The sequence below is a fragment of the Bidens hawaiensis genome, unplaced genomic scaffold (genome assembly GCF_021521415.1).
Source record: "Bidens hawaiensis isolate Kalapana, Puna unplaced genomic scaffold, B.hawaiensis_p1.1 tig00002323_1, whole genome shotgun sequence".
Lineage (NCBI taxonomy): Eukaryota > Viridiplantae > Streptophyta > Magnoliopsida > Asterales > Asteraceae > Bidens > Bidens hawaiensis.
In genome coordinates this window covers 2,436,195-2,452,196 of record NW_027491125.1, presented here as the reverse complement: position 1 = coordinate 2,452,196, position 16,002 = coordinate 2,436,195, and the positions used below count along the sequence as shown (strand labels likewise).

The 16,002-nt window shown below is 33.9% G+C and overlaps 2 protein-coding genes and 1 pseudogene across 3 annotated transcripts; all 3 read right to left on the bottom strand.

Annotated features, from left to right (window-relative positions):
- Nucleotides 1–464: 464 nt before the first annotated feature.
- Nucleotides 465–2,162, bottom strand: LOC143617487 (cysteine protease XCP2-like; annotated as a pseudogene). Its single transcript, XR_013150844.1, has 3 exons — nt 1,095–2,162; nt 860–1,009; nt 465–726 (listed from the first exon to the last, which is right to left on the bottom strand). The product of XR_013150844.1 is annotated as a cysteine protease XCP2-like (transcript).
- Nucleotides 2,163–3,666: 1,504 nt separating this feature from the next.
- On the bottom strand, nt 3,667–8,407 carry LOC143617804 (pyrophosphate--fructose 6-phosphate 1-phosphotransferase subunit alpha-like). The gene is made up of 19 exons (XM_077090251.1): nt 8,011–8,407; nt 6,945–7,117; nt 6,762–6,874; nt 6,605–6,679; nt 6,412–6,525; nt 6,246–6,313; nt 6,092–6,175; nt 5,936–5,989; nt 5,717–5,797; nt 5,553–5,646; nt 5,370–5,443; nt 5,154–5,264; nt 5,010–5,054; nt 4,873–4,929; nt 4,694–4,798; nt 4,496–4,612; nt 4,324–4,418; nt 4,074–4,239; nt 3,667–3,973 (listed from the first exon to the last, which is right to left on the bottom strand). Exons 1-19 carry the CDS (start codon nt 8,098–8,100, stop codon nt 3,875–3,877), a joined length of 1,815 nt encoding a protein of 604 aa, XP_076946366.1. The 5' UTR covers nt 8,101–8,407; the 3' UTR covers nt 3,667–3,874.
- Nucleotides 8,408–10,496: 2,089 nt separating this feature from the next.
- LOC143617794 (uncharacterized) lies at nt 10,497–12,441 on the bottom strand. The gene is made up of 3 exons (XM_077090243.1): nt 12,114–12,441; nt 11,262–11,491; nt 10,497–10,853 (listed from the first exon to the last, which is right to left on the bottom strand). The coding sequence occupies exons 1-3, from the start codon at nt 12,434–12,436 to the stop codon at nt 10,612–10,614; spliced, it is 795 nt and encodes a 264-aa protein (XP_076946358.1). The 5' UTR covers nt 12,437–12,441; the 3' UTR covers nt 10,497–10,611.
- Between the last annotated feature and the right edge of the window lie 3,561 nt (nt 12,442–16,002).

Genomic DNA, 16,002 nt, shown 5'->3' with positions numbered 1-16,002 from the left:
AATATATAAATTAATTTAATCTTCAACGGGATGCCTAGTTTACACGTGAATTGGGGGGGGGGGGGGGGGGTTGGGGTGGGGGGGCTTCTAGTTTGGACGGGCCATTTCCAGAAATATATAAAATGATATGTCATAATGGAATATCTCTCCACATGGGTCTCTTAGAAGTTTTCCTAAAATAAACTATATATTTATAAAATTTAATAAGAAAAAAAGAAATGTTTAATTAAAAACAAAAGAAAGAAAAAAGAAGAAGAAAGAAAGAAAACTTACAAACAACCCTCTAATCTTAGGCAAAGTCTCACTTTTCTTTGGTAGGATAAGCAATATATTGTATTAACTTTATAAACAAGGGTATTAAAATTCGTGTGTATCTAAGTGATACCTTGACCAATACTCTGTAAAAAGAGTATGTTTTATTAAATTGGTGGGTTTGACTTTATTAAAGTCAAGAAACAAGAAAGGATCAAATAGGGAAAGTTACAAACAACCCTCTTCATCTTAACCTAAATATCACTTTTCTTTGGTAGGATAAGAAGCCATCTTATAAAGACCACACATCCCTCCACTTTTACCGGTCTTCCTCTTCATCCTGATGTCTCCCCATTTGGGTCCCCAAGAGTTCCTTACTATTGTAACATAGTCAACTCCTTTGCTTGTTCCATATCCAACTGCTGCAACTCCGTGATCTAAATCAGTCCCACAATGCATGAGTCTTTTATCTGACTAAATTCACGCGTTTATTTCGAAAGTCAATTCCATAATTAGACAATCAATTTCAGTGTTTAGTTTTCCCTAGATTTATATAATGTTTTAAGTATTAGATATTACATCAATTTTTGTAACACGATTTCGCTACGAGACTTACCCCGCTATAGAATTGGAAGTCACGACCAGAAGCATCGATGGCAACGCTAATGGGTTGGTTTGCAAGCGCTTTTAAGAAGCTCGCTTCATCGTTTTGAGGCACGTCATGATAGCCGCTTATAGTCACCTTTTCTGATACATCCTGAATTAAGAGGTTAAAGCAAAAGATTTGATTAATATGTGACTGTTAATTTTTATCTTCCATATTAAGTTGGCCTTTTAGTTACCTTCATTTCATCACAAGTGCCTTCACTCATGATATAAGGATACTCTTCTTCCTTATGAAGCCCACCATTTCTCACTATGAAAGAGAACGCATAGTCCATTAAACCTCCATTGCACCCGTTGTTAAAGCTTGTATCACAATCGATCAACTCCTGCTCCGAAAATTCTGTTAAATTCCTGCATGGATACATACATTACATACATTTTGTAACAATATACTTCACTACTACTAGTTTACTACTACCACTTGTAAAGCATTAATAAATAAGCATTAATATTTGTACAATATCATTACACTCACCGCATGAACCCTGGTTCTTGACGGGTACAACGGCTCCTTTCTTTCTCCAATCTACGGACTTGGGCACGTCGACGAAATCTCTATAGGTGAATTCTTGTTCTCTCCTTTCTGGCAACTCCCCCTTGAGACCCAAATACATGTTCTTGAACTCTTCATGACTCAAGTCAGAAAACTCATTAAGCCCAAGCCAATAGTTGCTAACTTTCTTATTTGTCTCATCAATGTGCTTCAAGTTGTCCTTGAAGATCTCAAACCTATGTAGCTTTTCTTCAATAGTCTCATAAAACTTTCCATGCTTCGAAAAGGTGAATGAGCTTATCGGTGCACGTAAGATCCTCAGGGGCGTACCCTACGACTGACAAGTCACGGGCAAAAGCCGAACATGCGAAAAGCGTAAGGTAAAACGCGAAAAGGAATGATTTTAGGGTGGAAGAGGCAAGTGCCATTTACGTGGTAGATGGATGTGTTGAATGAAGAATAAAAGGGTGAATGAGGGTTTATATAGGGTGGTTTTGGAGTGTGTTGCTTTCAAGTTAAGTTGTGTCCGTATATATAAGTCTTAATTAAAGTTGGCTTCTTTTTGAAAATCTTTAGATCCAAGCATGTCTCCTAGGAATAATATTTAAGCATAGGGCGGGTGAAAAGTTTGTAGGTATCGATTGTTTTCAAAATGTGTTTGTTGGATACTTGAATTGTTGTTTTTTGCATTATTAATAAGATAGAATTATGGTCGTGGAATAAATATTATTTCTCTAAACAATTACCTATAATCCTATTGGATGGTTTAAAATCAGAAGCGGACACACATTTTAGGGACATACTTTTTACTTTTTAGAGATGAAGGAGGCCACCAACCTTATTTTTAATGTAGTTCGTAAGTGAAAAAACTCGGATCTAAACGAATCAAGCTGGAGCCAGGTTGGTTGGGATCGTTAGGTTACTTAAATTTTAATATATAATAATAATAATAGCCTATCTAAATAAGGAAAATATAAATAATACACATATTATTTTCACTCGAGCTTTAAAACATTATAAGAAAAAAAACAAAAGTAAAATATGAAATGTTATAAATTCTCTGGTTATAATTTATATAAATTGTTGTTAAAAGTTATATTTTTTGTCATTTATATATCAATGTCTGGAAAAAAATAAATATCAATTAGAAAACTAAAAATTAACAAGCTCAGCTCAACGAGCCCTAGCTCGGCTTGGGCTATAAACAAGCCGAGTTCGAGCTTGATTTTTCAGCTTGATAAAGTTAACAAGCTGAGCTCGAGCCAGGGCTCGCCTGGGTTTGGCTCTGTGGGCTTAATTATAGCTCTAGTGTGGCCAATGTTATATGTGACAGAATGTCGACGATCCACTTTTAACTGTGGAGTTAAGATTATAGATGAGATTCGGATTAGTCCGTCCTTATCAATAGGAAGATGTTTGTAAACTTTAAGATCATGGATGATACATTTATTATAAACACTACTCAAAGTACCTCCATCGTTTTCGTATGCATTCTTTGTTGAAATTGTGAATGCTCTTACAAAGTTAAAGTTGTAAATAAGTAAAACTATTAATCAAAAAATAAAATACAAAATGATCCAATGTATTATAGAAGAATGTGATCAATTTCAGAAGAGTCTCTAAATCTGAAACCAACTCAATCCTACAATATTTTTTATTTTTTAAATATGAAAGTGATTAGTGAAAACAAATATATGATCATGGGCCCAAATTGATATTTTGGATCTTCATTTGGTGGGCTGCAATCGGCCCAAAGAATAGCCGCAAGTTATTAATTTAAATAGTATTGGATTGTAACAATTTGGTTCATATATGATAATCATGTCTTTCTATTATTATTTGATTGTGTTAAATCATGGATGGCTTATAATCTATTACGCAATCGTTAATTCCACCATTAAGTAGCGTATTTAGTAAAAAGACAATTTGTAGGAATTTACTTGTTTTGAATTAATCAATCATCAATGTATCAATCATCAAGTTAACAATTTATAATTCCACTTAGTTGAATCATAATTATGTTTAAGCATTTAAACAGATCTTAATCGTAGGTATGTCACGTATGTGGTTTGTTTGGTGCCTATTTAGTTTAGTTATGTATTAGACGGTTGGTGTAGGTTTTCATACACATCAATGACAAAGAAGTCTAATAATGACTGAACTCAGTGACATCTAGCGCGTACGGTCCCGGTGTTGATAATTGATAAAAACGTGTTCTATATATAATGCAATCAGTTGAATCATGTCACAAGATGGCATAAAAATCACAATAATACTTCATAAAGCCGAACCGAAATCTGCTACAGTTATTTCCCAAACGAAATCCTAAGCGACTTTAAAAACAAAAACATTAGACAAGTAAAGAAACTTTGGAGAATGAAAGATGTTTAATATGGGGATAAATAGAGTCATAATTGAGTTAAAGATGAGCAGGCGGCCACTTTTATACATTAAGCAGTGCCATTAGAAGACATGACTGAGAATATTTGTGACAGAAGACATGGCACTCAGAGCTGCTTTCACAACATCTTGAGAACATCCCGGTTTCACAATACTCCGAACCTGCATCTCATGCATTAACATAATCAAGTAACTACCATATAGTTTTAAACAACATAATATATGTTAAGAACGAGATTTATGTGTAAAGTAAATTAAGAACCTTGTCAAGATATTCGTTTACTTCTTTAATACGGCCCATATAATCCAGGTCTTCCACACACAAGCTGATAACCCGAGAATCAACACTTGGACCATCAAACTGGAGGGGTCCGGGGTTTCTGTAAATATCATCCAACAACAATTTTCTCGCGTTTTGTCTCACCAGCCTACACCATGCAATTCCAAATAATAAAATATAATAGGAAATAAACCTTTTTTAGTTATAAAGATGCATGAAGTGAAAGACATACTCATATACTTTGCCTCTTAAATCCACAGTAGCAGGATGGACAAGTGGTTTTCCAATTGTCATTGCACGACCGTCATGCTTGATGCTCAACATAGCCTATATTCATTGCAACCGAATTTAGTCCACATGTTATTTAGATCATAACAGAAGCATCTACATGACTAGATTCCTACCGTAATTGGTGCAGCACCACAACGCCACTTGTTAGATGGATTTTTGAGGTTGGTTACAGTGGCCATATAACCGTTCAGGCCAGCTGCCAGAATATGGTAACAAATCTGTCCAAGTACCTACATTATTATAATCCTTTTCGTTACAGTCCTTCAAAGGGTCGCTGAGCTTTAACTGTAATTGTTATGTAATAAACTTACATAGGCGTAGTCGCAATCGAATTTGGATGGCAAAGAACCTCTTGCTTGGTAACCAAAAAAGTGGCAGATGGCGTTAAACTTCTTCCCCTTGTATGATCCTTCTTTCTGTATAAAAAAAGTACATCACATATACTACAACGTCATGAAGGAAAGTATGTTCATGGCTCATATAATAATACCTGTCGCTTATTCATTTCTTCCTCCACAAGTTCAGCAAGAAGCTTCTCGGTTTCAATCTGAGACCATAAAACATAATTCTAGAATCACACAATGCCTGTTACATATTCATATAATGCTATGAGAGAAAACCAAGTACCTGTGACAATTGAGCTGAGTCATCAGATTCAGGATGCAGGAGAAGCTGCAGAGATATAATATAACATGAGCGTCATCGATATGCACAAATTTATTACTTGGAAGATATATCCCATTCCATGTGTAGATATATAATGTTACACACCTGTTTTCTAATAAACGGTGGTAAAAATTCAAATAAAGCAGACGCCCATGGTGACAACTGTGATGATATTTTATCAACAGAAACACCGTGTCGTAGAAGACTATGAATTTCCTGTAACCAGATGTTAAAACCGTATTAGACATGAATTAAAGAGTACAAAAATAAAAAGGTCTAAACTTTAAACTTGAAATATGAATATCATTGGTGTTTAGTTACCTGCAACAGTGCATAGACTTCAGGGATGTTTTCTATTAGCCCTTCTGGAAGTAAGATAACACCATGGTACTTATCTAGCACAACAATCAAAATTCACAAACATAACCTGATGTTAGTAATTAACACTGCTACCATATTGACCGCTACATACGGATGCACATGTACATGTACACATAAACACACCTTGTTCTGCCCTTTCTTGGACGGCATCACAAATCTGTTTTGTCAAGTCGAAGATGGTAAGATTTGAAGCCGCAACTTCTTCACCTAGAATAACCTACAAAGAAGGTTAACTTAAAGCTAGAGTTATTTAAAAAATATTTTTAGATTATGAAAGTAAGTGGTACCATGTTTGGGTGTGACTGCAGAGTGCATTCCAACGCCACATGAGACGCCTTCCGACCCATGAGTCGAATAAAATAGTAATACTGGAAGTAAAGTAAGCAAAATCATTTTTACTTATTGTATTATACAAGATGATGGAACATTATACTACACAGATATCTAATTACATGAAAATGCATACAACGATATATATGCACTATTCTAATAATCAAATGCATTACCTTCTCTGCTGAAAGAGCATCTGTGCAGACATTGCTGATGAGCTGAGAGTTAACCTACACAAAATACAATACAAGTTCGGTTAGACTAAAGGCGGTCTGAAAATGATGTTTTGGTGAACATTCTCTATTTCAGTTGTGTGAGAGTATGTTATTCACCTTGCAAATTGTATCAAAACCAACATTTGCTTCAACGAACTGGTTCTTGAGATCTCCATTCAAAGTAACAGGTACTCCAACAACCTAATAGTTAAAAGGCGGTATCAAAAAGAACATATACAATGACATAGAGATGTATGTCAGCAATAACTACCTTTGTAACGCATTTTGCTTCAGCGAAAATCTCAGCAAGTTGAGCAGCATCAGTGTTTGATGTTACACCTTTCAACAAAATAAATCAGGAACAGGATCAATAATAAAAAAGAAATAGCTAGAAAGTTGATGTTATTTATTGTTTTCAAGCAATAGTTCATACATACCTCCAATGATAACAAGACCATCCAACTTCAAAGCGTTACATGCAGTCATGGCAGCGTTGACTTGTTCTTTTGTTCTTATCTGATCCTTTGTCCGCCCCAACAGATCATAACCGCCTTCAAATAATTAAGACGTACATTCATAGTTTATTAGTAAAGAAACCCCCAAACACAACATTACTTCAACTAGAAGTACCTTGATTTTTGTAGGTTGAAAGAATGTCATCTGTGATTTCGAGAGTTCTCTGAGCAAATAAACCTTCAGAACCACCTGGTCATATGCATAACACATATTTTCAAAGCATATATATGCAATAAAATCTCAAGTGTCAAAATTAAGGACAATAACATACCTAGAAAACCAAGCAAAGTACTTTTAGGATTGTGGATTTTGAGAGCTTCATGAAGCCCCCAAACAACATTGTGACCTCCAGGAGACTGTCTACCACAAAATACCACTCCAACCCTGTAATGAATAATATAATATGATAAATGAAACAAATAATTTGTATTGTAAAGGGAGAAAGTGATCATACCTCAATGCAGTATGCTCGGTAATGATCTGAGCGCCTGGGACTTTGGTTGTTGCCCTAAGAAAATGAACTAAACGCTGACCGTGTGTGTGAGGAAACGATTGACTGATAGCATGGGCGCCAGCAGATTCTGCTAAGGTAGTTGCGTCTCCAAATTCCACTCTAACAGTAGTTCCCTGAACAGAATCTCATAAAAATGGTTTATACTCCAAATTTTGTTCTAAATATAATGTTTAAAAAGACAAGAACATCAAGCATGTCTAGTTATTAGAAATTATTTGACTAGCATATATATCTACCAAGTGTAATGTTCTTTTGTGTCAGGGATAATAACACTAAGCAATCTGAATCGGTACTAAAAGTTCATGTTTTCCTACAACGACAGCTAACACATAAACTGTTACTACTACGGGTGTGCATGAAACCAAAAACAGAACCGAAATAAAAACCGACGGTTTAGTTTTGTATTTTTGAAGTTTTTGGTTTTGCATGTAATAAATCCGAAAAGGCCTAACCGAATATTCAAATTGAATATTTTAGCCCAAATGCAAAATAATTAATGAATCTTGTTTCGGCCCAAAACTTTTAATCGATGAATCTTGTTATAAAACTTCACGTTTGGTTTTTAGCCCTAGACCAACCCAAAGTACCGAAACCTGTTCGGCTTTCAAAAATTCATGTTTGGTCCCAAAACCGACCCAAACCGAACTGTGCAAACCCCTAAGTGTGTTGCATTTGAATCCCATAATTGTCACAAAACAGACAAAATCATGATTTTATTATTTTTATTTTTAAATTTTTTTCTAAAAGCAATGGGTGCAAGTCTTTAAACATTTTCTTTAAGATCCTGTTGGGATTTGAGAGGAGTATAATTATAAACATTTTATTTAAGACCTCTTTCTTTCGTTCTTTCTTCACCACGAATACTAGCTTATTTGTAACTTTTTAAACACAACAAAAAAACTCATCTTGTCATAAATTATGAAAAGACAAGAAAATACACACGTACATTACATGAACAACATGATTTATATATATGATCATAATTAAGTGAAAATAATAAATATACCTGAAGACAAGGAGGCAGCTCCGGCTGGTAAATGAGCCGATCCTTTTGAAGAGCAGAAAGCTCTCTCGGCACGCCGTAATCGGAATCCATTAGCTCTACAACAGTTGCTAGCTCTGGTTTCTTCACTATATATGGGTTTGTGTTTGTTTATATATATATATTTGATTTGGTTTTAACGTCAAAATATAGACACTGTGTCTGAGGGGGCGGACATTACATTACCAACCAACTAACCATGTTTTTGGCTTTTATTTTATTTAAGATGTGCATGAGAATAATTATAAATAAATAAAAGATTGCATTACTACTTCACAGTACGTAATAATATAATATATGACCCATGCGTATCTCAACTTTGGGAAAATAATTCAAATATTTATTTAGTTGCTTAATATTTTGTATACATAACTATAAGGAGCTTTCCACAAATAACTAATAATACTTTCTTATATCTTTTTCTCCAAGGATCACTTTTCCTTTTATGTAAGAATATTAACTAATAAAAATTTGTAAGATTTCGTTATTTCACTTTTCCATTTATGTTAAAAAATATATATCATCAATAAAACCGTTTATGTTGACTATTTCTAACTTATAATAATACATTTCTTATCTTTTTCTCCAAGGTTCCTTTTATTTATCCTGGAAGCCAAATATACAAAGTACTAAAAGAGAAATTTACATAAAAGTAACAATTATGGACGGTATAGGTTTTTTTTATGTATTTAAAAGAAAATAATAAAGCAAAATTTCATATTTATCTGGCTAGGATTCAACCCACCCACGCACGTACAAGTCATAACCTCACATTTCTAACAGAACACTATATCACTAGATCATGAAATTTAATGATAAGTTAGTTTGATAACGGCCATACTCGTCAAAAGGGTGCTCAAAGGGGTGCGGGTGAAACTTTTTGTGGATATTATTAATTTATACTATCTATCTATATATTTATATTTATAACTGTCTACATTTGATTTGAAGCCCTTACATCACGCCCTCTCTTCTCTCGTGTCACCAGATTGCTTCATTTGAAATTAATGGTTTGTCATTGATTTAAATCTAAAAAATTCATGGGTTATGGGTAGCATCCACGGGTCTTATTAACTAGGATAATACTAGTCCGCACATGCCAAGTATTTTAATCATAATAACGAAACTATGTTTTTTTATTCTAAACACAAATTATTTATCTAAGATTAAAGATAATTGACTTAACTTATGAGTTAAAAAGTGATCGACTGAGACATAAATCTCATAGATATTATAAAATCGAAACAAACGTTTATTCTCTTTGAATTAAAGTTTTGAGGTGGCCGGCCATTTGATTTTGACCGAGACAAACATGTTAAGGGAAGAAAAACGCTACACCAACTTGGATCTTATACCTACCTAAAAGAGATATTTTGTAGGTCAATACTATTTACGAATCAACCTCATCATTTGCCACTAACCCTATTAATTTTTTATGTTAGTGTAAAGGCAATTTCGTTCTTTTACGCCCATACTTACTTTTTATGTAAATTTACTGTAAAATAATATTAAAGCAAAACCTCATTACCCAAACCATATTTTTGTCTTGACCAGTGTATTCGTTTTGTTATCATCTGGAGTTCAATTTGATAACTTGATGACATACATGAAGTATCATGAACTAGTAATTGGTTAATGAATTGGTGGGTCTAGGCATGTTCAAAACGGTTTGGGACTAGGAACCGGAACTGGAGTTCCTAACCGGTTCCTATATTCAAAACCCCCTTTTAAACCGGTTCCAGGCTCGAACCGGTTAGGGAACCTAACCGGTTCTCCCACCCTCGGACCCCTAACCTATCTAACCGGTTCTTACCGGTTCCTAACCCGGTTCCTACTTTTTTCCATTATAAGTAGGGCCGTTTTTCTAAAAAGTAGGGCCGTTTTTCTAAAAAGTAGGGCCGGTTCTTACCCCTAACCTATCTAACCGGATGGTTCGGTTCCCGAACCGGTTCCGGTTCGGTTCCGGTTCCTACCCGCCCCCACTCAGAAATGCAAGAACCGGTCACGGATCATCGGGTTGAATCAGATAGGGTCCGGTTCTTACAAAAAACGGGTAAGAACCGGCTCGGGTCCGGTTCGGTTCCAGGAACCGGTTTCGTTGAACATCTCTAGGTGGGTCTTGTAATTAAATTAAGGTTACAATTAACTTGTTTTAAAGCTTTATTGTCTATTAACATAAAATTAATTACATTACTTTAAAATTTTGTTATTATTAATACTTAAATATTTTTAATTGTAATATTATATTTGTTAATACATCAAGCTAAACATGTTACTATTTTTACTCACCCAATTTACAACATGTTTGATTAGTTAAATTGTTTAACTTGCATATCTATACCTATGAATCTGTGGCATCATAGACCAATATCATTTATAAACCCATCATAATTCAAAAGTTCATCATATAAAACCACCATTCCCCATTCACACAACCTTCCGCAGACCAATCAGTCAATAAACAAAGTCGAAACATTTAACAAAACCATCCACAAACAAGATAAGATTAACCACAAAGTTAAAAGACATATTCTATTCCCTTATTACCCAGACAGACTAAACGAATCAAAAAACTGGTAGAACGTTTTGAAGAAAACGCCTCATCCTTGAGCGAGAGGCTTTGAACTGTTTACCAACCGAAATGCTTCTACTTACTCCCTTCCTTAGTGCCAGATTTGGTAGATGTTTTCCTTCTACCACGGTTTCCAGTTGACTTTGACTTTGTTCGTGCAGCGCTAGTAGTAGAAGGCCGGGAAGGACAACCACTGCCGCCATTAACCAAAGCAGGGAACCCAACAGCAGGGATTCTACACAAAACACAAATCTCCAACTCATTATTCACATTATTCAACCTAGGGTTGTAAAAATCAGAATTAGTCTGGGATCAGTGTACTCGCTAATCCAGTAGGTTACTGATTAATCATTTGCTAATCAGAAACAATAGTAGGTCAAATCATTCAAAAAATCACCCAAATCGGTCAAAAACCTTTTTTTATAAAAAACATAAAAAAACGTTTTTAAAAATATTTATTTATTTATTTTTTAAAAGGCAGTCGGAGCTTGGTTTTGTCATTGATTTGTTATGCTTACATTTATTTTTGAAAAATGACGTTTTTTTAATATCCAATTCGATTACCGACTAGCGAGTTCAACAACACTGGTTCAACCAACCCTAAAATCAAAAACAAAGATCACAATGTGTGATAGATGCATACCCAACAAGAGCACAGCAGACTCCTGCCTGGTCATAGAAGCATTACTACTACTACTACTGCCACTATGCAATGAAAACCGTAAGGCTTGATTCTCGGCCATATACCACTGGAGTAACGACCCGAGTCTCCTGCATTCCGCTTCATAGTACTTGCTTTTCATCTCCAGATCCTTTACATGCATCTTTTTCCTCTCTCTAGATCTTAAAGCCGCATCTTTATTCCTCAGTTGCCTAAACACAAGCACAAAGAAACACCCTTTTAAATCACTCATCAATTTCACAACATTCAATTTCATTACAAACTGGTTTTATAACTCAAATCCATCAAAGTAATATAATAACTCATGTACCATACTAACCAGGCCAGTAAATGAACCGAACGTACATAAGCAATGGCATGTCCGTGTTTGATCATTACACTTTAACCGAACACGAACATTAACAAAATGTAAACAAACATAAGTGAACACAAATTGAACATAACTGAATAAACTTAAACGAGCACGAATAATTGTCTAAATCCAAATATAAAAAAACACGTAACTAACCACAAATATTGATATCAAGTAAAAAAATCCAAACACACACGTCTAAATGAGTTGATTAAAATAAATTGTTAACATATTACATACTTAATAATTATTTTAAAAGTTGATAAAACTACATAGTTAAAGCAACTGCATAAACTAACGACTGAAATATCAACATCTAACTCATAGGCAGATGATTGAATCAGAAAACATAAAATAGAGTTAAAACCCTAAATGAAGACTAATATATCAGGTGAAATTAACACTAATTCAATGAAAAAAATCTAATATTAACCTTCGTAAGTAATTAAAAATATATATACCTTTTCCTCTTCTTATCAAGCGGATCATCAACATCAGAATTATTATTATTAATCTGTTTGACTTCCTCTGCAGAATCAGAGCCATCGACAACTTCACCGGACTTATCAACATTCTCTAAGGGCGAATCAAGCAGAATCTCATTCACAAAGCCTTGGCAGAAGTCACCGGTAGGATCATTCTCATCGTCATCGTTGAGGAGAAACTGCTCGATATCGTCGACGGATAACGGCGATTGGTCATTGTTGTTTGAATTAGAATCGATTGGAGTTGGATCGAAATCGAACAGAGTGTCCCAGTCGATTTGATCTTCTTCTTCTTCCATACGATAAGATAAGATAGAATAGAAATTGAATGTGATTTAGGGTTATATAAATATTTAGGGATGTTATAATAATAATAATAATAATAATAATAATAAAGGGCGGGCGGAAGTTTCTAGGAACGAAGGATGAATTTGGGGATTTATATTTCAAAGGAAGGAAAGAAAGCGTGTTTTTGGTGTCACTCGTCATTCGTTCAATCACCTCTCACCAACTCATTCATTAATATTATTATTATATATATTAAAATGGAGATTTTTTTCTCCCACAAAATACTATTCAATTTAATTATATTTTGTTATATTTTATTTTCTTATTAATCAACTTTTATTATATACTAGGTTATTAACACGTGGGCGTCACAGGTGAAAATATATAAATCGTCTAATAAACATATATAATTTTAATCGACAATATTGTCCGTTCTTGATAGTAAGTTCATTGAACTTGTCTAAAATCGAATGATATACAAAGTCTATTAAATCATATGCTGGATATAATGGATTGTTAATTAAAATATAATCGGGAATTTGTACATTCATTGGTCGTCATTTGGACCCCCCAACATTCCCTTCACCTATATCCAATAGTTAATTCGTAAATTATTTTATCTCTTCAACATGTAAGGATTGACATCCAACTGTGAGCCTCGTGTTTTTTTTTATAGTTTAAGTACGTTTCACTTTGACAAGATGCAGAAAGAACTACTTGAAGTGTAATTTAAAATAAACACGAACAAAAATCTATACAATTTAACTATTTATTTAACAAAAGTATCATAAATTTAGTATTTACAACTTCCTAAATACTTCCTTGTATACAAGGTTTATACTTTAATTTGTAGTATTTCGGTGTTGTCGACCAAAGATTAATATAAAATGGAATAAATTGGTTTTTTTAATAGTTAATAGTTGAACACTTAGAAACATCAATTGACTTATATGACTTGTTAACGATTTATAGAGTCATAACTTGTATACACTCTAATCTTGACTTGAACTTGTTATGACTTGAACTCAAGATACTAATAACCCATAATAGCTCAAACATGTTTTATATCTTGACAAGAACTTGCACAGCAATACATTTTGGCATGCCTAACTACATATCCATATGGCTGCTAATAACAGTCCGGATGTGGCAACCATTTGATATAGTGACGCATTTTATTTTCCATTAGTAAGATAATAATAATAATGTATTAATCTTTTAATACATACAAAAGGTGAACTAAATAATTTTTAGTGGTTCGTAAATATATAGTAGTTCTCATTGAGCCCAACAGTATGTATAAATCTTAAATTATTGGTATTAGTTATTGATCTATATTAATAATCTTTATATCCACGAAGACAAGTGTCTCCAACATATGACATATTGATAATACAAAATCAAATTACACAATGACCTTGGCTAGAGAATAGTTTAATATATTATAGAAACATAGCTTTCTTTTTACAGTATTCTTTGGAAATGAGTTTAGATAAGCACATAAATGTATATTATTTTAAAATATAAAATTTGATAATATTGGAAAGTATACAAATTTGTTAAATTTCGTTGACATTGGTGATTTAATTACTTATGATATTAAATTTAGATTAAAAATATGGAAACATATTAAATAGAATTTGACCAAATGATAACCAGAGAAATATAGTAAAACGATTTTGAAAATGATTTAAAATCATGGAAATTTATTAAATACACTTTGACCAACAACAATATAAGATTAATTATATAAAAATCAATTAAATTACATGAATTGTGAAAAATACAAAAATACATGAATAATAAAAATATATACATCTAATCTTGTACAAAAAGTAAGACATTTTTACAACGAATACTCCATCAATGACATTAGCATTTCTAGTTGGGAGCCATAAGATGAAATGATAAAATTAAATAAATGTTAAATAATATATTATTCTAACTAAACGGAACTTTAGTTATTAACCAGAATAATCATAATTAAATACAATAACAATTAACGTAAAATAATAGTAAAAATTATCAATTATGGAATATTTGAATTATGTGAACAAATGTAAAATTGTTGTTATAATGTATAGCCGGAATAATTAACAATAGCCGGAAAAATTGATATTGCAATTACTATAACCTGAATAATTGTAACATCACGAAATATATCGGGCCAATAATGTCATGTTTCCAAAGCCAAGGGACCAATTTCGACAATTTCAAAACTCTAGGGTCAAAAGTGAAAAATTTGTTTTCCTTACCCATCGCGATACGCGATGGATCAGAAGAGACCTCCATCGCGTATCGCGATGGGGCGTCTGACAGATTGTGACACGTGTGCCACGTGGCACACGGTGGCACCGTCTGTCGCCACGTGGAACGGTGCCTGCCACGTGTCGACACGTGGCAGGTCTACGCTGTGACGTAGCAAGCCTGTATCGCGCTAGGCGATAGACTTGCCAAGGGACCCATCGCGTAGCGCGATGGGGTCCAATTTCAGCCTATAAATAGGCAGCCACGAATTCAGATCCATCTCATCCCAAAACACACACATTACTCTCTCACTAGTCTCTCTCTAAACCTCGAAAAGCGTGCCCTCAACCTACCTCGATAAACGTGCCCCGATTCCTCGATAACCGTACTATTATCTCGATATTCGTGCCACTTTCTGACGATATTCCAAACAAAGAGGAGGTGATGTCCCGACGATTATCTCGAAGTACGTGCCGAGAAGTGTTGGTGTCTCGATAAGCGTGCCAAAAGGAGAAAGAGCGAGTAATCAAGCGGCGATGAAGTGCTGCTCAAGTAAATAGGGTTCTTTAAGCCAATCAAGGTAGGCATAATGACCGACTGAAATAATAATAAAATATTAAAGGCTTAATACCCAAGTCGAAGTTATTCTCGATAAATAAAGAAATATATAATAAAGAAAATAAAGAAAAGAAAAATGAAATGTATATGTGAGTATATATATATATATATATGATTATTCTTTGTTATGAAATATATTATTTAAGTATAATGAGTATACTTAAATAATAAAGAAAGGAATATGTTTATTAAAGAAGAAGAAACGTAGGGTTTTATGAATAAACTAAAGGTTTATAAAGATTACTTTTTAACTAAAGTTTTTAAAGTAAAAAAGAGATATTGAACTAAAGGTTCATCGAGAAAAATAATACTAAAGGTCTTAAGCCGGATCGTGTATCCGACTAACAAAAGTTATACTCGTACTATAGATGCGAAATAGCAAGAGAAAGACTCGCGGACGGTGTTGGAAGCTGATCCCATTTGAAAGGTGTATACGCCCCACTTTTACAAACTTGTTTTCAAACAAACAAACGTGTTATGTGTAAAACTTTACATGAGACTAAGTGTCTCTAAAAACATTATAAATAAGAGTATGAGCCTAGCCCTCAGGCTGTGGTATACGTTTGTCTGGATCCTTACATATGTGGAATGCGGTGGGCACATCGCACCACGCTTGGTCACGACCTCCAGCCACGATGGGCCGAACCAAAGTATGTTCGAGTGAGAATGACCTTGTGTATATTTATGGTACCTAAGTACGTCGAAACGCTGC